This window comes from Trichophyton rubrum (genome assembly GCF_000151425.1).
Source record: "Trichophyton rubrum CBS 118892 genomic scaffold supercont2.6, whole genome shotgun sequence".
NCBI lineage: Eukaryota > Fungi > Ascomycota > Eurotiomycetes > Onygenales > Arthrodermataceae > Trichophyton > Trichophyton rubrum.
In genome coordinates, this window is record NW_003456423.1 from 1,399,746 (window position 1) to 1,421,563 (window position 21,818).

The 21,818-nt window shown below is 47.8% G+C and overlaps 10 protein-coding genes across 12 annotated transcripts; 6 read left to right on the forward strand and 4 right to left on the reverse strand.

The window, feature by feature from the left end:
• Positions 1-138: 138 nt before the first annotated feature.
• On the forward strand, positions 139-888 carry TERG_05934 (uncharacterized protein; the record flags this gene model as incomplete). Its single annotated transcript, XM_003234019.1, has 4 exons — positions 139-253; positions 355-546; positions 610-762; positions 821-888. 4 exons carry the CDS (start codon positions 139-141, stop codon positions 886-888), a joined length of 528 nt encoding a protein of 175 aa, XP_003234067.1.
• Positions 889-2,015: 1,127 nt separating this feature from the next.
• TERG_05935 (uncharacterized protein) lies at positions 2,016-3,485 on the forward strand (the record flags this gene model as incomplete). The annotated part of the gene is made up of 1 exon (XM_003234020.2): positions 2,016-3,485. One exon carries the CDS (start codon positions 2,016-2,018, stop codon positions 3,483-3,485), a length of 1,470 nt encoding a protein of 489 aa, XP_003234068.2.
• Positions 3,486-3,938: 453 nt separating this feature from the next.
• TERG_05936 (uncharacterized protein) lies at positions 3,939-5,407 on the forward strand (the record flags this gene model as incomplete). The annotated part of the gene is made up of 3 exons (XM_003234021.1): positions 3,939-4,772; positions 4,842-5,153; positions 5,231-5,407. 3 exons carry the CDS (start codon positions 3,939-3,941, stop codon positions 5,405-5,407), a joined length of 1,323 nt encoding a protein of 440 aa, XP_003234069.1.
• An 865-nt stretch (positions 5,408-6,272) lies between these two features.
• Positions 6,273-10,264, forward strand: TERG_05938 (uncharacterized protein; the record flags this gene model as incomplete). Its single annotated transcript, XM_003234023.2, has 4 exons — positions 6,273-6,352; positions 6,423-7,858; positions 7,913-8,680; positions 8,737-10,264. The coding sequence occupies exons 2-4, from the start codon at positions 7,470-7,472 to the stop codon at positions 10,262-10,264; spliced, it is 2,685 nt and encodes an 894-aa protein (XP_003234071.1). The 5' UTR covers positions 6,273-6,352; positions 6,423-7,469.
• A 238-nt stretch (positions 10,265-10,502) lies between these two features.
• TERG_05939 (sterol homeostasis protein ARV1) lies at positions 10,503-11,805 on the forward strand (the record flags this gene model as incomplete). The annotated part of the gene is made up of 3 exons (XM_003234024.1): positions 10,503-10,691; positions 10,758-10,811; positions 10,882-11,805. 3 exons carry the CDS (start codon positions 10,503-10,505, stop codon positions 11,803-11,805), a joined length of 1,167 nt encoding a protein of 388 aa, XP_003234072.1.
• A 1,349-nt stretch (positions 11,806-13,154) lies between these two features.
• Positions 13,155-13,603, reverse strand: TERG_05941 (uncharacterized protein; the record flags this gene model as incomplete). The annotated part of the gene is made up of 2 exons (XM_003234026.1): positions 13,155-13,376; positions 13,505-13,603. 2 exons carry the CDS (start codon positions 13,601-13,603, stop codon positions 13,155-13,157), a joined length of 321 nt encoding a protein of 106 aa, XP_003234074.1.
• Positions 13,604-15,572: 1,969 nt separating this feature from the next.
• On the forward strand, positions 15,573-16,613 carry TERG_05942 (uncharacterized protein; the record flags this gene model as incomplete). Its single annotated transcript, XM_003234027.1, has 1 exon — positions 15,573-16,613. One exon carries the CDS (start codon positions 15,573-15,575, stop codon positions 16,611-16,613), a length of 1,041 nt encoding a protein of 346 aa, XP_003234075.1.
• Positions 16,614-16,837: 224 nt separating this feature from the next.
• On the reverse strand, positions 16,838-18,245 carry TERG_05943 (uncharacterized protein; the record flags this gene model as incomplete). Its single annotated transcript, XM_003234028.1, has 2 exons — positions 16,838-17,680; positions 17,763-18,245. The coding sequence occupies 2 exons, from the start codon at positions 18,243-18,245 to the stop codon at positions 16,838-16,840; spliced, it is 1,326 nt and encodes a 441-aa protein (XP_003234076.1).
• A 302-nt stretch (positions 18,246-18,547) lies between these two features.
• TERG_05944 (uncharacterized protein) lies at positions 18,548-20,539 on the reverse strand. 3 transcript variants are annotated; one of them, XM_003234029.2, is made up of 6 exons: positions 20,398-20,539; positions 20,173-20,245; positions 19,971-20,053; positions 19,270-19,831; positions 19,085-19,216; positions 18,548-19,026 (listed from the first exon to the last, which is right to left on the reverse strand). In XM_003234029.2, exons 1-6 carry the CDS (start codon positions 20,430-20,432, stop codon positions 18,994-18,996), a joined length of 918 nt encoding a protein of 305 aa, XP_003234077.1. In that variant the 5' UTR covers positions 20,433-20,539; the 3' UTR covers positions 18,548-18,993. The 3 variants fall into 3 exon arrangements, with proteins under 3 accessions (XP_003234077.1, XP_047606744.1, XP_047606745.1); XM_047750066.1 differs by having other exon boundaries at positions 18,548-19,216; XM_047750067.1 differs by having other exon boundaries at positions 19,085-19,831.
• A 359-nt stretch (positions 20,540-20,898) lies between these two features.
• On the reverse strand, positions 20,899-21,503 carry TERG_08883 (uncharacterized protein; the record flags this gene model as incomplete). Its single annotated transcript, XM_003234030.1, has 2 exons — positions 20,899-21,047; positions 21,167-21,503. The coding sequence occupies 2 exons, from the start codon at positions 21,501-21,503 to the stop codon at positions 20,899-20,901; spliced, it is 486 nt and encodes a 161-aa protein (XP_003234078.1).
• Positions 21,504-21,818: the final 315 nt, after the last annotated feature.

Here is a 21,818-nt window from a genome sequence, read left to right on the forward strand (position 1 = left end):
CCCTTGAATTCAGCGGTGAAAAATTTGGTCATGTGACCCAGAGTTGCTTTTGAAGGATCAATTTTGAGTCGACACCATCTTTCAACATCTCTACACAAGCTCCTATATTTGACCAATATCTTTGACTGAGTGGATACAATGGCTGCTAGCAAAAGCCGTTCGAGCGGCCAGGTGCCAAGGGGCTCGTCCTGGAGACGTACTGCTGATTATGTCTACGCTTTCTTCTTCATACTTCATATTGTGATTATGTTTAGTACGTCGTGCTTCATACCCAGGTTAATGGAGAATTTTATACTCCATTGCGAAGTAATGAAGAATTTGGATTGGCCAAATACTGACCGAAATCATTCATAGTGGTTGATTTGGTTCCGCTATACCCTGAAGCCTTGAAGCCAGCCTTCCTCGACGATATCCGCAGCTTTTATATCAACACCTACCAGGACAAATTCTTCATTGACCCTCCAGCTTGGTTTGGAAGCTACATTGTTATGGAGCTTGTTTACCATGTCCCAGCGAGTATAATCAATGCCTCCAAGCTTTTGAACGGTAAATATTCCATTTTCATCTTCAGACAGTAGAAAAGAGAGTTAAGCTGACACCTAATTACAGACGACTCATCTGCACCACTCCATGTACTTGCGTGGGCCATACAGACTTTTGTCACTACCTTCACTTGTGTGGTGGAGGTATGGAGCTGGGCTGATCGTACAACCGACCAGAAGATGAATATCAGCTTGCTCTATGTTCCATACATGGTATTCGGTGAGCTTATACCACTCTGTTCCTATATTATTCTCCTAAAGCTAATAAAATCACACAGCCGGACTCGTTGGACTAGACATGTTTGTCCGTTTAGGGAGCGTTTTGAAGAAACTCAAGCGGGATTGAAGAGCCTTTTTTTTAACGCTTGATATACAGCATAGTTAGACCATTTCCACATCAAATTCTTGACGAGCTAACTAGTTACCTTGGTGGCATGCAATAGACCTCACGGAGAAAGACACAAATAGAATATCATCATTTGGATTCCAGGGATCGTACCATAATTCCTCACAACATTCCGTCCGTCTCGTACTCTCTTCCCTGCTACTTGTCGGAGCTTCATCGCATCTAAATATGGTTCCGGTAAAAGGCTTGGCATCGGCCGCTCTGCGTCACAGACTCAAACGAGCTTATCAGATCGCCGATCGTCGTTGGATCCCAGTAAAAAAAATGTATTTATAGCGACGCACAACCACATCGCCGACTGTTCATATATTCAGCCCCGGTCAGATGCATCTGTCTGCCCTGTGCCATTGCTCATGCTTGAGTGAGATGTCATGATGAATCCAAAGGCAGCGCTCCGGCTGCGGCTGCTCCCACACCAGGTAACTATGGAAATTTACCGCATCCTTGCTCACCTTTGCAGCTCGAGCTGAAATCGTGCTGACTCTTTCTCCAGCCTAATACCTCTCGATGCCACGGCTATGGCAGCCTACCTCCTTCAAAGCGACGATGCTTCTCCCACTTCACGCCGGCTCCGTCCCCGTCGCTCGTCCACCGGACCCATGCCCATACTCAATACCCTATCGAGATCCCGGACCAGCTAGGCCAAAGTGCCAGGGAGAAGGAGGAAGATAAAGTCGGTGATGTGATCTCCTCGAGACAGCAGAGCCATTCTAACTTCCCGGCTGCAGGAATTCTTCCTCGATCTCCTAAGCTCGGCAACTACAAAGCGTGAAGCCAAGTCATATCTGTCCCGGTTTACACCCCAACCACCACCCAGCAATGGACAGCAGAAAGATAGGGTCTCGACCAACCCACAAGCAGCAGACACTGGGAGAAAATACATAGAAGTGCCTATAACAGGCTCCACCGAAGGAAAACCATCAACCACATATGATATATCCAAGCCCAAGGACACAATCACTGAAAGCTTGCATGTTGCTCTTGTGAAAATCAAAAACCCGGAGTCACTAGACGATCAATGTCTCCTCGGTATTTCCAAGACTCTGTCACAACTAAGCAGGCTTGCTATGTGCTGCTGCATTGTATTAGAAGTCAATAACACTGGAAATGACATTGACTGCCGGAAGCTTGCGTCCACCCAAGCCAGTCGCATTGCAGCCAGAATTGACAAAGTTCACAGCCTAGGCGCACGGCGACTAGATTCCGCAGTGTCTCTGGATGCGTCTACACATGATGTATCCATTCTGTCAAGGAATTTCCTTCTTTCGCCCCTTTCTCGTGGCCAGATAGTTGTGATTGACCCCGTCGGGTACACAAACGATACGTCGAAAGCTCGCCCAGTTGCAGCAGATGAGATCATATTGGCATTAACAAAGGAGCTAGCTGGTTTATCTAGCAAGTCTGGCCTAAGTGAGGCTTCTGCTGAAACGCTCCAAAAAGTTCCGCAGTGGCAACATGATATATCAGTTGAGAGATTGATCATTCTAGACCCACTAGGCGGTATTCCGTCCCTAGGCCGTGGACTGCATAAATCTCATGTGTTCATTAATCTTGAACAGGAATATGAAGATATTCAAAACGAGATAGCCCAAGCAATCCCTAACCCGCAAAAATCAGCTCACAGTGGACTTCAGGCCGAGTTGAAAGGCCATTTGGCTAACCTAACCTTACTACAGAAAGCACTTGCTCTCCTCCCTACCTCTTCCTCGGGCCTTATTACCACTCCTCAAGATGCAACGACCTTACCTCTAAATCATAATGGTATCCATGGAACCCCAGCCGTGGGTACTCGCCAGCGGCGGAATCCCTTGATACATAACCTCCTCACAGACAAACCTGTTCTTTCGGCATCACTGCCTGCCAGGCGCCGTGGTGGGGAAAAGGGTGATAATGTCCCTAACAGTCAACCGTCCCATCCTACTTTTGTGAAGCATGGTATGCCACTTACCATGATACCTGACCCACGGGTTAAATGCTGGACCGCAGCGCACAACGACAGCTCCCGCATAAATCTGGATGATCCTGCAATAGACCTGCCACGACTAGTCCATCTCATTGATGACTCGTTTAATAGAAAGCTGGACGTTGAACATTATTTGGATCGTGTGAAGGATCGGCTAGCAGGCTTGATTATTGCCGGGGAATATGAAGGCGGAGCAATTTTAACTTGGGAGCTCCCTCCGGGTATCCCTGATGACGGTAGTCCTGAAAGCATGTCCCGAATGGTTCCTTATCTAGACAAGTTTGCCGTCTTAAAAAGAAGTCAAGGGGCAGGGGGTGTTGCTGACATCGTTTTTAACGCCATGGTGCGAACCTGCTTTCCAGAAGGTGTATGCTGGCGAAGCCGAAAAAACAATCCTGTCAACAAATGGTATTTCGAGAGGTCGAGAGGGACTTGGAAACTCCCAGACTCGAATTGGGCAATGTTCTGGACTACTGACAATGTCCCAGAGAATGAGCAGCTTTTTGAAGATTATGAGAGTGTCTGTCGCTCAATTCAACCGAGCTGGGCAGATAATAAAAAAGAAGTGGATTAATGTTCGGTATGATCTATATACGAAATCTTGGTCTCGGTCTATGTTCCAAAAGCTTCAATATATATTTTTCTCATGACGTGAAAATGAAACTGGTTCTCAGTGGAAGAACATATATAATGCCAGGTATAAGTTCAGAAACACTTTGAGCTTACTCTGGACAAGCATCTAGCTGAATGATTTGGGTATGGCTAGTAATCTCGAAGCAACTAACTACCTTGGCATCTTGGGAGATACCCCCGAGAAGGACTACGGATGCGTGCAACTAACGTATTCGCTAACTAATACTGGCCCTGAGCATACGGGTTCATATTACCGCAACCACTGTGGGGCGAGGATATTTCGCGCCGGTATTCATGGTATAAATACCCTTCCTTGACCCATCTTCCTGCATTTCGGGTTATGTTGATATATACTTCATTGCCATCAACCATTACACCCTTTCTACACAGAGTCATGGCCCTCCAACGCTTCAAGCTTATGCTAGTTTACATTCGACATTTGATACCAATTGCCTGGACCCTGCTCTCTGAGAAAGCAAAGGGACTCTTCCATAAACTGACATACCGGACAACTGAGTCCTGCAAGAATGTAGTTATAATCGGAGGCTCATTTAGTGGACTTTATTTAGCCCAGAAGCTGATTCAATCTCTCCCTACCGGCCATAGGGTAGTCTTGATTGATAAGAACTCCCACTTCAACTACACATTCAATTTTCCTCGCTACTCAGTCTTGCAGGGCCATGAGCACCTGGCTTTTATTCCATACGACGGCATTGCTAAAGATGCTCCGGCCGGTATATATCAACACGTCCGTGGGCTTGTTACCTCCGTTACCAGGGATACAGTCGCTTTGGAGACTGGAGAGACAATCCCATATACCTATCTTGCCTTTGCAACAGGCGCAACTCAGAAACCTCCTGCAGGATTGTTAGCCACCGAAGCCCAGGCAGGATGTACTGAATTGCAGGATAGGCAGAAATCCATCATGAAAGCGAAGAATATTGCTGTTATTGGGGGTGGGGCAGTGGGGGTTGAACTGGCAACCGACATCAAAAGCTACTATCCAGAAAAGAGTGTGACATTGATTCATTCGCGCGAACGCCTCCTCCCGCGATTCGGCGGTCAATTACATGAGAAAGTGATGGATGCACTTCAAAAACTAAACATAGAGGTGCGGCTGGGAGAACGGCCCAAGTTACCTCTAAGGAACGAAAATGGAGAGTCAGAGCAAGAAAGGGACCAATCGTTGCTTTTCTCAGACGGCAAGGTTGTTGCATACGACTTAATTGTAAGAATCACGGAACAGAGCTATCCGAACCGCCTTTTCAGTACCTGTCCTAATGAACAAGTCACATAGGTCCCCTGTACGGGTCATCGCCCCAATTCCGACCTTGTCACCAACCTTGAGCCGGATGCTATCTCCAAATCTACAGGCCGTATCCTTACCCAACCCACCCTTCAGATCGTCAGCAAAGATGGACAGAATCCTAGAGTTTTTGCTCTTGGTGACGTAGCCGAAACAGAAGGTACTTTGATGGCCCGGTCAGCATATTTCCAGGCACAGGTGGTTGGAGAGAACATTCTCAATATGATTCAAGGGAATGACCCAAAGACAAAATACGTACCGAATCTTGCCATTGAGGGGGCACTAAAATTAACTGTAGGCAAGGTAAGAAAGCTCTCGTAAAACGCGGTAATCAATGGCCATCTGGGCAGAAAGATGCTAAAATCTCTTCTCAATGATAGTCGGACTGGCTCATGTATGTGAAGCCTGCTGGTAGTGCGGCAATTATCGACTCCGGAAACAACGGCAATGAGGACTTGGATATACACATAGCTTGGAAACACTTTGGTGGAGATATGAAGAAAACTAACGACTTGGCTGAAAAGTTGAGCTTGAGTAACTCTTCCTCACGATCTTGAGAATACGTGTATATATAATTAGATTGATGCTTCAGCATGCCTCTGCCCCACAAATATTTATCTGATCTTTCTCTTCAGCCAATCGACACGATTAACACTCTAGCATGCCATGCCTATAGGCACAGAAGGGGCAAGTGCGATTCAAGAGAGCAATTTCCTTTTGGGTTTTCCGTGGTGGGTCAAGGAGTTAAACTTTGTCTTATCTGATTGATAATCTGATAAGACAATCTAATCAAGAACATCACCTGGAACCAAGGTTCTCAACCTGGGCTCCGTTTGTTAGACTGCATGTGATCAATGGATTTGTTGATTCATGTTAGCTTTTCTTATTGTTGTTGATCCGCTTTCTACCGTTCTCTGTTTTAGTTGCCTAGCTCCATATCCCATAGAGGAACCAAAATCATCCCACCCGTCTATGATGCATATATGGAAAATGGCTCCCTTCCTCATTCTACTCTCTGTAAGTGCGTCCGTATAATATTCGATCCACCATAAATACTAAGAAATGTGTTAAACGGAAAAAACGTCACTTCCTATTGTTCTTGTAGCTACTGTGCAACAGTGATTTAATAGTGAGAAGTTCACATGGGCGGCTCACTAAAGACACACTTTCTAAGCATGACCGAGAGCAGTGTACAGAGGTACAAAGTAATTATTTGAAGAGCTGCAAAGAATCACCCACGATTGTTCTACAGGATCTTAAATATAAGGAAAAATACGCTGACTAAGCTTTTTTTTTTTTTTTTTTTTTTTTGGACGGCAAAGCAGTTGGCACAGGATTGCTATTGCTTCTGCAATATTTCAACCTCTTCTTATTGTTTTAGGCCATTCTGACTACGGACGTTTATTTCGGGGACAGATCCACTAAAAAGAAGCACCTCCATAAATGTGTGCGTTCATTATCTGTCTTCGGCTCTGCCCATAACTTCTCCCTGCTTGCTACTGGTAACTACCTCCGAGCCTACAATTCAAATATAGATGTTCACTTGTTGAAAAGAATATAATATTAAACTAGTAAGCTAGCACTGGTTAACCCTCAAAGGACCCGATCCCACCTTCGATCATTGTCACGAATCTAGACAAATCAGCCGCCGCGGGGGCCGTTTCAAACATGCATAAATGTTGCATTGGTCACGCGCTTACAGGGGGAGCTTTTATCAGAAGTCTGGGAGATCGATGTTGATTGTTCTCTTGAGTACCACCAGGGCTCTGCGCCATCGTCTATTACCCTGGATAGACAATCACCATGGACAAGGCGCGAGGAACGCTTTTAGCCCAAAAGAGAAGAAACACTCGCGATCAGAACAGATGGTCTTAACTGACTCACTAGTTAGTTAGTTATGGGAGTGTTGCAAAATAAGGAATTTACAAGAACTAACTAGCTGGCTTCGTTACTGGTCAACCACTTGGGCAACCGTTAACTACATACCCTTGAAAGTGGCTTCTCCAATTCCCTTGGCCATCTCATAGCACGGCAATTCTTCGTGGGCATGGATCCATTCTCCATTGCGGCCGGAGCTGTGGGCGTTGCAGACGTTTGTTGGTGTGTTGTGAAATACCTAAGAATCTTCCTGCCGCTATTGCAGAGATCCAGAAAGAAATTGACAGTTTGATCGCCGAAGTTGAGTCTCTGCAGACAATTGTTCGATCTGTCGAAAGTTCCTTTGAAGGAAGTTTTTCCAAACCCTCAGATGAAACTCCACTGAGGGCAGCCAATCTTGAGAACCTATGGAGAGATTTCAAGAAGAGTTTGGAAGGATGCCAAAACGTTGCAAAGGAGCTCGAACGCCTTGTCTAGGAGATATACGGCAAAAGTGGCTCTAAGGTTACGAGCAAACTTGACGTGTTAGGGAAAGAGAATCGTAGAAGAGATAAGGCAGGTAGTTTGTGCCGGGTACGTGAGAAGCTCTCGACTGAAAAGGACAACCTCCAGATTCTCCTGATGGGAATTAGTTTGTGAGTACAACTATACAACCATTTGCCATATGTAAATAATGACTAGACGTGAAATTAACTTTACTATTAGGTACAATCACCATGTTCACAAGATACCCTGGTCCAAATGTCCAAAGACCTCCGTTCACTGGATCAAAACTTCAAGTCACAGATGATGTCCATGGAAAATAGAATTAAATTCTCTGATGAAAGCGGCGCCGGGCCAGACCTGGAAGGCGTTAGTACACTATCAAGAATCAAGCATTCCCGCAGTTCCATCCGATCTGTCGCTGCCGCTGTATCCATCACTACCCCTAATAAATTCTTTGATGTCCCCCAACCTGTGAGCAGTGTTTACACGGGCCGAACAGCTTTTCTCGAAAAACTGCGAAATATACTCTTTTCACCGGTAACCCTGGAGTCAACGCAAAAGCAGCTTCGCTTTGTTATTTATGGGATGGGTGGCTCGGGAAAAACACAATTTTGCTCAAAGTTTGCGGAGCAAAACAGGGACTGGTGAGCTCCCTTCCCCTTATAGTTAGGCACATATATTAATATACTCTTGTCTAGTCTGTGGGGAGTATTTTGGGTTGATGCCAGCTCCCAGGAACGAATAAAACAGACATATGCGGAAATAGGTAAACTTGGTGAAGTTGAACCAAACCATAAGGCTGCGATGCACTGGCTTTCCAATCGCGAGGAGAGGTGGCTCCTAATAATTGATAATGCCGATGATCCTCGCATTGATTTGCATGAGTTCTTCCCGAAAGGAGACCGAGGTTATATAATTATCACAACACGGAATCCGGCGCATAAGTTATACGGTAATCTGAAACCTGGATCTTTCGAATTTCAAGGTATGGAGGATTATGATGCACGTACGCTACTCCTACGAGCTGCTCGGTTATCAGAACCTTGGGATGCCGACTGCGCAACATGGGCCGCTAAAATTACTCGACAACTCGGATTCCTAGCGCTTGCACTAATCCATGCCGGTGCCGCGATACGCAATCGTTTATGTTCACTGAAAGACTACTTAACATTCTATGATAAGAATTGGGAGCGCATCCGCCGCACTCGCCAATTGTCTGTTGATTCTGACGGTGAACGTGAGGAATACATGAGTGCTCATGCTACATATGAGGTCTCTTTCAATGGCATTGCAAAGAAAGGAACTGAGTCTTCTGAAGATGCCATCCAACTACTCAAAATATTTTCCTTTTTCTATTTCAAAAATATCCGGTTTGACATATTAAAGAAGGCAGTTATAAACTGCGAACTTGAAAAGGCTGAGCAAGAACGAAAAGCTCAGCAGGAGGGAGAACGGCCTTTGACTTGGTATCAAAATACAAGTCTACGCTGCTTGCAATATTAAGTTGTTTAATGCAAGATAGGAGTTCCCCTGTATTGCCTTCTGCTATTCGAGAAGGCAGAGCTTTGCAGTTTTTTGACGAAGTACGAATACGTTATGCCTTGAGAGAACTCATACAGATGTCTCTAGTCACCCAAGATGAGTCTGCTGACAGCTACTCAATGCATCCTCTAGTCCATAGGTGGGTACAAGAACGGCCAGAGATGAGCACGTCAGAACAGGCTGTTTGGTCACAAGCTGCAGCTACAACTCTGGCTCACTCCATCCTTCTCCCGCCTCTGGGTGAATCTGAAGCAGACGAGATATTTCGAAGAGATATTCTCCCACATATTGATCACGTTCGAAGCTGTCTGGCGGCGATTAACGACAAGATAACTGAGAACAGAAAAGGCCGCTGGTATGGACTAGTCCAATGGCCAGGGGCGGGCTCAAGATTTGGTCGAGACAACGCTATCCTCTATGCAAAATTCAGCATTGTATTTGCACAAAATGGACGCTGGGATGACGCCGAATCACTTCAACTAGCTGTCAAACAATATGCGGACAATATTCTTGGTTTAGAGCATCCTATCACTAGGCGTATAACGCTGGCGTTAGCATTGACATACTGGAACCAAGGGCGGGGAGACGAGGCTGCTGATTTGCAAGACGCCGTTTTGCAAGCCTGCATGGCCTCATTAGGCCCCAACAGTCATGAGACATTGATGTCAATGGATCTGTTAGGCCAGGGAAGATGGCAGCAAGGAAGATATAGTGAAGCCAGAATGCTTCAGCAACATGCCGTTGAAGGTCTTATCAAAATTCGAGGTCCACGCCACGAGGATACTCTGAGCGTCATGGGAAACCTGGGTCGAACACTAATGAAATTCTATGAAAACCCGGATGAAGCAAAGAGGTTATTGAGTCAAGCTTATGATGGTTTGTCTGAACTTCTAGGGCCAACGCATCTCAAAAGCTTGGTTATGAAGGAAGAATTAGCATTGGTCATTTTGCAAATGGAAGAAGAGCCGTCCCTGGCTGCCACAATGATTGAGGAGGTTCTTGTAAGTCGCAAAGAGAAATTAGGAAAAGAGCACCCATACTCGCTTCTTGCTATGGTTAATTTAGCAAGGGCAAATATTGCGATGGGCCAGTTTAAAGAAGCAGAGTCACTCGTTCGGTGGGGACTGGAAGTTGCGGATAGGAATCTGAGCCATAAACATATCGGTACGCTAATGGGAAGGACAGTATTAGGGGTCATATTGACGCGTCAATCTCGATTTGATGAGGCAGAAGACACTTTGCTGGGAGTGATCGAAAATCTACGAAATTTCTCATCATTCCGAGGAGATTTCCATCCTGATCGCCTGGGCGCAATGATTGAACTTGCCAAGTGCTATAAGCTACAAGGCAGAGTCAATGATAGCATTAGACTCTGTGATGAGACTATTGAAGGGTTAAGCAAGATCAGTTTGAAGGAACATCCACTTGAGAAGATGATGAAGAGGTTGAAACTGGAGCTAATTGGAATGAAAAATAATGATAGGAAACGGGAAGCTATTAATAATTAATATAGATATAAATAACTCAATAAACATCATATATGCAAGTATAGCTACATACCGTCTATGGAGCGCAAAACTAAAAATATATTCAATTTAAAGTTTTAAACTTTCTTGGTAATGCACGGGCCACTCTCATTTTATCGCGGAGTTGAGAAAACGACGAGAAATCCAAAGAGCATCGCAACAAGAGGTTGAATATCTATGTCCATGTTACGCCTCTTGAAGATGAGGAGATGAAACGACAATGCCAATATGCATAGAGTGCTGTTACCCTGTTTCCCACCTTTACACCTCGTACAGCAAGGCCGATGATCGTGCTTTAGGCAAGGGAGTCCGTTTAACACAATGTGCACGATGTCAACGGTTTGCGGATAAATACGTCGAACATGACTTTGTTGTACTTTTCATCGATTTAGTTCTAATAAAGCCGCAGGTAATACGTCTCGTCTATCTCCTTTCTTCTTTTACTATCTTTTCCAGCTAAATCCTACGTCTATAGGTCTACAGACACCTGCTATTTAACAGACTTGGGCGGGATGATGATAAATTTGATGTAAGGACGATTGACCCCGCTGATAGACGGTATGTACAATGGTTTACTGATAGTTGGCACCTTATTGTAGCGTTCTATTATTCGTCTCGGGATCCTCATCCTCCTTTTTGACGTCTATCTCTCCTGGGCGCGCATCGAGAAGTCTTCCGCAATCGCCTCCTCACGGCTCGGAAACACTCCAATAATAGTACAATATGTCTTTTTCCTCACACTGAACGCCCTCGCGACCCTTGCACACCACGTCACAGTTCGATTCCTGGCCACGATTCTTGTCCTGAAACCTGCGACACAGTCTCAGAAGGCCCATGAAGCTCCACAGCGTGCGAATACTCTCCCATCCTCGCCGTCTGACGCTTACGCAACTGGAGGTGCCATACCAACGCAGTTTTCAGCAAATCCTAGCTCAACAGGTGGATCAAGCGCTGCTGACCTGGCCCGATCGTCGTCTGGTAGCGATACTGTTGGTGACGGGGCTCAGAGTGCTACACCGTTACCTTCTCTCTCGGTGGAAACCGACTTCCCTCCGCCTCTCAGACGATCGTCCACCGCACCCCCACAAATACGCCCAATCCCTCCCCCGGCGCTGGCTAGTCGAAATGCAATAAGCACAGCTCTCCTGGTTAGCAGCTGTACCAAGCTTTTCCCGATACTACTTGTCATATGGGGTACGGATGCGTCTGGGGAAGCTTCAGGTGCATTGGATACGTCATTCCTGCCCACTGGCAGCAGTGAAGGGGAAGCTGCCTTGAATTCCTCCATTTGGTCGTCGCAATCTCTCCAGTCAGTTGTCCAGAGTACGCTCTTGACCCTTGCCCAGCCATGGTCATCACTTCTTTTGTCTGTCACAAATACCCACCTGGTGCTATTAAATAATACCGAGGCTTTGCTTATTCTCTTGGATTGTGGCTATAGTTATGCCATTGCGATGACACTTGGAGGCCAGTTAGCTAGATGGGCTGTAGAAAGGTGTTTCTTAAGCCTGGTAGGGCTGTAATGTGTAATATATGGAGCTTATGAATGAAGATATGAAAATATATTCGAACCAGCGGCAAAGAGTGACGTCAAAATGGGTGAAAATCAGAATGTATCCCTAATATGTAAGCACCAAACACATTCTTGGGTATGGTTATCATGTTCAAACGCATATAAGAATACCCGTAGAAGAGAAATGATATTACCCAGTGATATATAATGCTACAGTTCCTCGTCGAAAGGAAAATCTGTGAAACTAAAACAAGAAAACCGCTGAAAGAAAATCCCAAGGAGCTATAATAATATCAACATCTCAAAATATCCGCATTTGTTTCTTGGATCAATGGGCGTGGTGTGGTCTTCGATCACTGCTCTTCGGTACGAATAACGGGTGTAGTTGCGCGAGGAATGTTACGGCTGTGATAATATGTATTAGCACGGGAATATGAATAGCATCAATGAGGCCGGAGACATAACTTACCCCACATAAGGTAGCAGAATGTAAATCCAAGAATCAACGAACTTCGCCATACCCTGCATGATCAACCAGTTAGCCATGTATCCCTGAACGCAGCATCTGCCTAGCGAGAAGATTGTGTCTATATTGCAGATCTATGTAGCCGTTGTAGTGCCGATATCTCCGTAGACAGTCTGATATAGAGGCATGAGGAAATAGGGGGATGGAACTAACGGTCTAGTTTCTCCCTTTGGGCTGAATACCCATGCTAGCGAATTTGCGAGGACGACGAAAACGAGTCCGATGATGACGCTCCAGCTAAATAACACAAAGTAAGTCAGCACGAATGTTCTTAGAAGGACTAAGGAAGGTCATGTCTTTTACCCATTAGCCATATTGCCTCTTCTATGCTTGTCAACCTCGATGTCCTCAGCTGGATATGTTCCGGGAAGTCAATGATAAGACAATGAAATGGTAGGCTGCTCGTGGCAACGGAGTAGAAGATAATCTCCGAAGACGCAACTGGAAAAACGAGCCCCCCTTGAGTGTATGCAGATGAGCTCCGTGTGAAATGAGCGTGCTGGCTGCGGTGTCCCTTGATGCTTTTGATGCTGCCCGTGAGCAGACGCTCCATGATGAAGTCGAGATTACATAAGCAAATATGCAGGCCACAGCTTATCTTGAGCCTCTGATTGGCCAAAGCAGAGCTCTTGTTTTTTGAGGTTCGATATCAGTTTCTGACTATCTATACACCCTTTGGAGTGACGACCCTATGCTCTATCTTATTTTTCTATGCTAACAGATTACTTTGTTCGGACTTTTTAGGAGCAAAAGAGGAAACATCTTAGCTGTGGGTTATTAGAAGTTATTGCATTGTCTATTTTCTGTCTAGGTGCAAACGCGTCTCTGACCGTCTAGCTGCAGGTCTCGATCGGCTCGAAGTATGTCATCATGATTCCCTCCAGCAATGGTTTCGCAACGGTCTTCAGCGCGGCGTGGGCCTGGCAGTCATTGTCATAGTATTTCATGTCATCCTCGGAGGCAAACTCGGATACGACGGCGAGGTTGAATCCCTGGCGGCGCTGGTCCTCGAAGGTTGATCCGGCCTTGACGGAGAGGATGTATGGAGCACCATCCTAGAACCATGCAGAATTGATTAGCCATGTCTTCCGCTAATAGTTGAATGATTGATGCACCGAATGGAATCAGCATGACAAATCGGGCTCTCCCTCAGGAGCTTGGGAAGATGCCCAGGATGTCTTACCTTGAGAGCGTCCTTCTGCATTGTGCGGTACAGACCAAGGACGGTCTTGCGGTCCTCCTCCTTGGGGATCTTGAAAAGGGTGACGCGGCAGATCGTCATGGTGACAGTGAGAGTGTGTATGTGTGTGCGTGCGTGTGTGTGGGCTGTTCTTCCTAGAGAATTCTGGCTATACCGAGTGGCCGACGAAGCTGGAACGCAGGAGTTGCAAGCAGAGACGCCCTCTTTGTCCCTCTTGTCTCTTCTCCTCCTGTGATCCCAGCTCTCTTTACGGGCTTTATCTTTCCCCCGCGATACTCCCTGCTTTGCTTACCTGACTTGCTGCTTCGGAAAACATCCGCGAAGCCGCTTATTAACGGCTTTTGGGGAAGCTTGCGTCACGTGGAAAGAGTCTTCCCCGAAAGCGGAAAATCGGCAAATCAACGACTTTTACAAATATTTGGACGCTACTCTTATAGATGGCGGCGGTCGTCGCCTGCGATTGTCTGTGGAAGCGATGCTATCAGCATATATGACGAACATACATTCGGGACATAGAGCCTGGAAGTCCAAAAAAAAAAAGCCCGTTATCGGTCATTATACCCAGCCAGTCATTTTCGGATTCAGCCGGTGGCTGGCCACGAACCTGCTTCCGACCCCAGACTCTTCTTGCCACTGTCTATGATGTCGAGAAAAAAAAAAAAAAAAATACGGCAAACTATGTCCACAGACTCGTTCTGGCAGCAATTCCTAGGAATGTGCTGGAGGAACGGACCGTTGCCATGTGAAACTGAGCCCTTTGCCTCCTCCGAGCAGTTGAGCTTATAGCCTGGGGAGTTATATTTTCACACTGGTGTAGAAAAAATACTCCAGCCATCAAAGAAAACGAGCAGGCTACGTCGTTGGATGGACAAACACGGCAGGCCGTGGCCGTCGTCCGCCCTGCCATTGGGATATCCGGACGTCCTGGCGGGCAGCCTTGTTCCTCTTAAGGGGGGTCCCTGGGCTATATGTTCCTGTCTACCCCATATATATATAGACTCTGCCAGGAGCCGCCACCTACTTAAAACACAAAAAGCTCCTCGCCCGGACGCTGCAATGGATGTGCAAAAAGGGCTCGCGACTCACTCAGGGAATTATACTTAGAACTCCATAAAATGTAAACGTAATACGAAGCGTAGTGCGCGATGATCAGGAGCTGCCGGAGCAACAAGTGGCCTCAACCGTCCCGTCCTCCAGGATCCATCGCTGCATGTCGATGTGCGTAGAATGCCACTTGAACAGCGCCAGCAGATCTCCGTCGTCTCTGCCTCTGCATTTCATCCACATAGCTAGCTGCAAAGAATAAACAACTGCCTGCGTTAGCGCTGCGTCCATTCCATCCCACGCTTCCTCGTCCTATCAGCGTTCCTCAACCCCGAAAGCCTCCCGGGCCTCGCTGCAAAGAAACGCCGGGCGAAGCTACCAAACTTCCCATGGCGATGACAGGCGATGACAGGCCTGGATGGCCACCTCGCCAGCGGCCGGTCCTGCTGTTATCAAACGGCTGGCTTCAATGGCTCGCCTAGCCAAAGCCAAAAGAGGGCCTGCCTCTGCCTGATTAACTAGCTTTTCGACACCGCCGGCGATGACGTTGGAGCATCAATGGAGCCTCTGGAAGGACCCTGGTCCTGGTGGCCGCAATATATGTAACTGAATTCTCCCTTCTTGCGACAGCCCAAAAAGTCGTACGCTTCCCCGTCGACTTTCCTCTCCTCCGTTCGAGCATCTCCCAGGCACCGCAAGATTGAAAGAAAGAAGGAAGGAAAGAAAGAAAAATAATACCCCTTGGGAGCAGCAAGCGAGCGTCTCCCCTTCTCACACGCCCTGTTGCGTGCGCCCCAGAGCCGTTGAATAATTTGGATAATTTATATCTCAGCTATATACATATATATATATACAGATATACAGATATACAGATATACAGATATATATATATATATATGCTACATATACACGGCCGCGCCCACTGCCCGCCCTCTCCTCTGCAACCCCTCCGACCAGCGCCCGGCTCTGGATGTTGTCATTTCAGGACCATGACTCGATGTTTACCATGCTCAATGACCTCGGCCCTGAGCTCTTCCGCAACCGGCCGCAGCCCCTGCGCACGCTCTACACGGCCGTCCTGGCGGTTGCGATCTACAACAGCCTGGAGCTCGTCCTGCTCATCTTCATGACCTTCAGCAAGTATGAGGGCCTCTACTTCTGGAGCCTGCTGCTGGCGACCGTCCCCGGAGTGCTAATGGACGCCGTCTTCTTGCTCATGTACTACTACATGCAGCTGCCGCCCGCGGTCGCCTTCGCCTTTGCCAGCATCGGCTGGTGTTTCATGATAACCGGACAGGCGCTGGTCCTGTATTCTCGTCTCCACATGGTGCTACATAACCGATTGGGGTTGCGACTCGTGCTGGCCTTGATTGTCCTCAGTGCCATCTTCTTCCATATTCCCGACATCGTCACCGGGTTCGGCTCTATCGTCCCCAATCCAGCTCGACCCCAGTTCGTCCGCGCCTTTCACATTATGGAGAAAATCCAATTGACCGGGTTCTCGGTGCAGCAGTTCATCCTCTCGGGGCTGTACCTGTATCTCGCTACCAACCTGCTCGCCTTTGTGTCCGCAAAGGCCCGTCGAAAGGAGCTGCACCGGCTGATCGCAATGAACGTCACAATCATCATCATGGACGTCGCCCTCGTCGTCTTCGTGTACTTGAACTGGTGGGTGGCGCACGAGTCGCTCAAGCCGTTTGTCTACAGCATCAAGCTGAAGCTCGAATTCGCCGTGCTGCGGACTCTGGTCTCCATGTCCAAGTCGGCATCTGCTAACTTGCCGGATTTCGTCGATCCCGATCGGCTCGAAGGGGATGTCAGGTACGCCCCATCGATCCCAATGTCTCGGGTGCGACGGCATCGACACCCGCATCGGACGGACTCAATGCTTTCAGACGAGGTCGGATGGGACCAGACCAGTACAGCGCACACGACCAGCTCGAGTCTGGAGCGCTTCAGTGCCGCCGAACACGCCGAGGACGAGACTCCTCTCCAGTCCAACAACAACATGTATGTTTTCAATAAGCGATCAAAAACATACCCGTGAAATGTGTTACGAATATGAAACCAATATTTTTGTGCAACTTAATTGAAATTAAGACACCTTTTGAGCGAACAGATGGACTGACTAATCTACGTTTTTCATATATCAAGATCTCATGCTAGTCATAGTCAAGCTTTGAGCGCCAACCACGGTATTTCCTAATGCCGGGGGTGTGAGAAGGACTTTAATATTGAAACCGACGAAACGCACGACGGCCATTTTACCCCCTAGTACAATGGCTTTGAACCCGCCGTGGTTCGAAACGCTTCTTCCAGAATGTTGAGTCCGTCCTCCAGCTGCTGCTGAGTTATCACGATGGGCGGTGCGATCCTCAGACAGCCGTAGAAGCTACCCTGTGAGGAGAGCATAGCAGAAACGCCCAGCTCAAAAGCTCGCTCGGAAAGCCGTCTCCCCAGGTCGGTATCTGCCTTCTTCGTCTCGCGGTCTGAAACAATCTCGACCCCGGCCATGAGCCCACGGCCACGTACGGTGCCAATACAGCCGTATCGAGCCATCAAACGCTCTAACCCCGCGTGTAACAGCTTCCCGAGAACAGCTGCCCTTTCAACCAGGTTATCCCGTTGAATAATCCGCAGCACCTTGAGCCCAACCGCGGCGGGCAAGGGGTCGTTGACGTGGGTGGTATAGAATAGGAAGCCAGCGGCATCGGCCTCGGCTGCTATCCTGCTACTGGTTATTGTCGCGGCCAGCGGGAGGCCGTTACCCAGGGTCTTACTCAGGGTCAGGATGTCCGGGACGACTCCGTGGTGGTTTGAAGCAATAAGATCGCCGCATCGTCCCATGCCAGTTTGAGCCTCGTCGACGATCAGAAGCATCCCTCGCGCCTCACAGTGGGCCTTCATGGCTTTCATATATCCATCCGGCAACGTCATCATGCCTCCCGAGGACAGAACTGGTTCCATGATTACGGCGGCCAGTGATCCGCAGGACTGTTTGTCAACCAGAGACCAACCATAGTCCAGCTCCGTTTTCCAATCATACGAGCCGTCAGCATGGCGGAAGATCGAGCGGTACTCGTCGGGAGCAGGCAGCATGAGGTTTCCTGGCATCTATTATATTTCCCGTTAAACGTCAGAAGTGATATATGAACAGGGTTCGACGAAACGAAACCGGGGGGTTATCAACACTCACCGTTGGCCCATATCCTGCTCTACCATTCCAATACTGAGCCCCGTTAGACCCAAACGTCATACCATGCCAGCTCGCCGCCAAACCCACGATCTCAAACTTCCCAGTGACCACCTTCGCCAACTTGATAGCACATTCGTTACTTTCGCTCCCGGTGCTTAAAAAGATGGCTTTGTCTAGTCCCTCCGGCAGGGCCTTGGTCAACTTCATCCCCAACTCGATCACGGGCGGGGACACCATGCTACTATACACATGGTCCAGCCCGATAGCATGCTTGGTGATAGTCTCGACGATTTCAGGGTGTCCATGTCCGATCAGACAGGACATTTGGCCCGATGTCCAGTCCAGCACTTTCTTGCCCGACGCTGTCCAGAAGTATATGTTTTCCGTCCGAGTGACTACCTCGGGTAGGAAGTTGGAGCCATACTTCAGCAGACAGGCGTCGGCGTCTCTGAGGAGGGCTGCGTTGTCGAATTGTTCAGGCATAATTAATCCCCTTCTTGGAAACACTGTAGCAGTAGCTAATGAATTAATTTATAATGATTTTATCTCGATGCCATCCTGAGGACGGTAGAATATATATATATATATAACTACTATATTCTAGTGCATTAATTCTATGACAACTTCGTCAGCCGTTGGAGAACCGAAGCCCGAGAGCCATCCTACAGCTAGTGTGCGGAGAAGTCGCCGGGATTCTGTAGCCAAATTGAGCCTAGAAACCATCAGATCAAAAGGACGAAGAGTGTAGATAGACTTTCAGCCTCTCCAATGGCTGCGGAGCCATCGTATGCATGGTCGAGTTGGGCGAGATGAGCCGTCCGGCCAAGTGTTATTCGTTTATTTGGTCCATGATACGAAATGACTCAGGAAAAAGTGAGATCTAGAATCCTGGGGAATGCATATATAACATACGGATGAACTTATATTGAAGAATCAGGCGTGGGCCATTTGATACAGATATAACCAGGAACCTAAGAGGATAAGGACATGGGAGAAATAAAACTGGGGTCAAGAAGAGAGCAATGGAGCAAAGTACAGCAGCTATACAGGCGGGTGAAGCTACGAGTTCACGGCAGTACAGACAATAGGGACGGTGATAATAGCAATTATCTAACCGATTGATATAAAAAGTGTAGAAGTTATAGAAAAATATGGATATAGGAGTGTCCTCCAAGCTCTTTCACCGTCCAACTGTCGGTTTTTTTTCAATATGATGGGTATCAGTAGACATTTACGCACCCTCTCGACTCTTGCGGTAGTTTGCCTATTCATCAGTTAGTGACAATACAAGATAATGTACTGGAAAAAAAGACAAATTATACTTCTTGCTCGACCTGCAAGCCATCAACGATGGGACCAAGTTCGCTGAGGATCTCATAAGCCTTCTTATGGTACTCAAGCTGAGCAGCAATCAGGTCTGCCAAATTGCGCAGCGGTTCAGGGGTATCAATGACCTGCAATTCATGTTAGAATTGAGAAGTATGGCTCGGCGTGGTGGCAGACTTACGTTCTTCATTACGCCAACTGCCTCCTCGGTCTGTCCAACGAACTCATCCTCTGCCTGCTCAATCTCGGCACGAGCATCTTCGCTCAGGTGGTCCATGTCCTTGGTCGCACCCTTAGCAGCCTTGGTCGAGTCAAGCATGAGTCTCGAGTTCTCGACATTCCTTCTAGCCTTGGTCGCAAACATGAGGTTGGTGTTGAGGGTGGTGTTCCATCCAGCAAGGAAACGAGACTGAATCTGAGCATCCTGCGCCAATCGAGCCTCTCCGATCTTCTCAGATGCAAGAGCGAACTTCTCTAGGCCAACTGCCAATTGATCTTCGGTGCCGGGGGGGTTGGCATTGACGATGACCTGCGAGCTAGCAAGGGCGGCGCGGGCAATGGCATGACTGAAGGTCTTTGGCTGGGGCTTTGCAGATGGCGGAGCGGTCAGAGCCGACTGTGCTTCTCCTGGAGACGAAGCCTGCGAGAGAAGCTGAACCTTCTCGCTAATAGTACGGCCTAGGTCGTTGAAGGATTCGCGGATGTTGGGTGGGTAGTCATAGGCCTCGTTCGAGTATTGCGAGCTGCAGATTGAATACGACGGGTTAGCTTGGTAGAACGAAGCACATGGACATCGCGTGAATGACGGGTATGCAGAAGACGGTAGAACGTGGTGAATACAGCAGTCTACGGGCTCAAGTCATGGGGTCTAGCAAAACGTACGTGACCTGCAGGAGCTTCTGATGGACGGTCTTGAGCGCATCAACTCGCTTCTCGAGCTCGAGGTAATCATTTGGAAGTTGAGTCTAATGATGCCAAACGGCCATGCGCCGAGGAGCGTATATCAGCGTATTGCTCGGTGATAAGTTGTGAGGTGGTGCTGGATGGATCAAGTGGTTGTGGCAGTGATAGAAGGAAGCAGTACCCTCTCCTCAGCTTGACCAAGCTGTTCCTTGACGTACTGCTGTGTTCGGGCAGCAAAGGGACTGAACGTCGCACTGTAACGAGACTGCTGTCAGCTGCTGACCGGATCAAAGGGGGAGATGATAAGAGTAAGTAAGAGAGCCCTGCGCCTGCACCGCTGGCCGCCGCGTAGGTGAACTAGTTATCAGGGTCGGCCTAGCTGGGGGACAACAACATAAATACATACGTGAAGTTCTTCCCAAAGGCTTGCACTTTGTCCATGGCTGCGGCGAGGCTCTCCAGCTGGAGCGCGTGTAGCTATCGAAGAAGACGAAGAAGAACTAGCTGTCGTCCGCCGTCTGGTCGTCCAGATGGATTCGATGGCCGGGTTGGTGTTTGGTGGTTCTCAGTTGGTTCTTTTGGAAGCTCGTGAAATAAAGAGCGAAAGTCGCAGCGGGAGGAGCTGACTAAGCGGTTGCCTTGTGAGTTTACTTAGGAGACGGTTAAGGGGGGGTATAAGTATTATTATTATAAGGGCTAGAGAAATGCATAGGAGTTTTTGTGGTAGTTACTCTGATAATTGACTGGGCTAGTTGGAAGGTTCGCTGGTTAAACAAGCAGATAGCTAGAAGTATGAGGCTCTGTAGTTATCAATCTTTGCATCCTTTGCTAGCCTGGAAACAGCTGCAGAGCACCTCCTTAGAGACTCTATCTCCCTATCACCACCGAGCTTGACTCTGATGTTATCCTAATCTAGAGCTAGGTCGGCATTGTAGATTCCCTCCTTGGAGTCAACACAGTCTGCAGATTTTGTCTTGAGATTGGGGTAGGGGTCATAACACGCAGCTTCCGGCTGCTCGACCCCAATCGCAGGCTGGGGATGCCCAAAAAAAATGTCTTACCCAGGACAATAAAGGCTCTTCAGTTGAATCCGTACAAGGCAGCATGGAGAATACATGGTATCACTCACCGTTTTGGACTCCTCGTAAACACTTCGCCAGTGGCAGGATCCTTACCGAATACCTGCACCGCAGCAGTCAGTTCACCCATCCATTGAATATCATAAAACATCACAGGGCTGACCGGTGCTCGTTCCTTGCAGTATTGATAGCTTAGCACTCTAAGTTCCTCAGTGTTCGCTTTCGAAGCAGCTTTGGACGTCTCAATGAATTGGCTATTCCTCAACGGGTTCTTGTAACTTGGGAATTCTTTGATATCGAAAATTATGTCGATATTCGCCTCAGACTTTTTAAGGGCTTCTTTGACTCTCTTCTCCAGGTCCAAACTGAGCTCTGGGAACCCTATTTCTACCGCTAGAACAGGAATAGGCCCCTGATTCGAACGCCAAACCATCTGTAGGCTGGGTTCGGCTCGCACTCAATGCTTGCGTTTACCACAAAGATGAACGGTCTAGGATTCTCTAGCATGATTCTTCCAAGTTGAGTTGAGATAATCCCGGTCAGACCCAAGTGAATAGATTTTTTTTCCTGGTAGAGGTGGTTTGAGAGCCATCGTGATATTTAACCATGCCCATCTTAAACCTCCTAGATCTCGGAGTAAGCGTTAGTATGGAATGGCAGTTAGAAAGGGGATGACAAACCTCTTTGGCGACTCTTCAAAGGCCATCACGAGTTTCCTATACTCAGATTTGTTCGAATAGTGATCACT

Coding starts and splice junctions, on each gene's coding strand:
- TERG_05944 (XM_003234029.2), bottom strand. CDS start 20,432: ATGGACAAAGTGCAAGCCTTTGGGAAGAACTTCAC. Junction 19,832..19,970: donor CAGAAGCTCCTGCAGGTCAC/GTACGTTTTGCT, acceptor TTCAATCTGCAG/CTCGCAATACTCGAACGAGG. Junction 19,217..19,269: donor CAGTTGGCGTAATGAAGAAC/GTAAGTCTGCCA, acceptor CATGAATTGCAG/GTCATTGATACCCCTGAACC.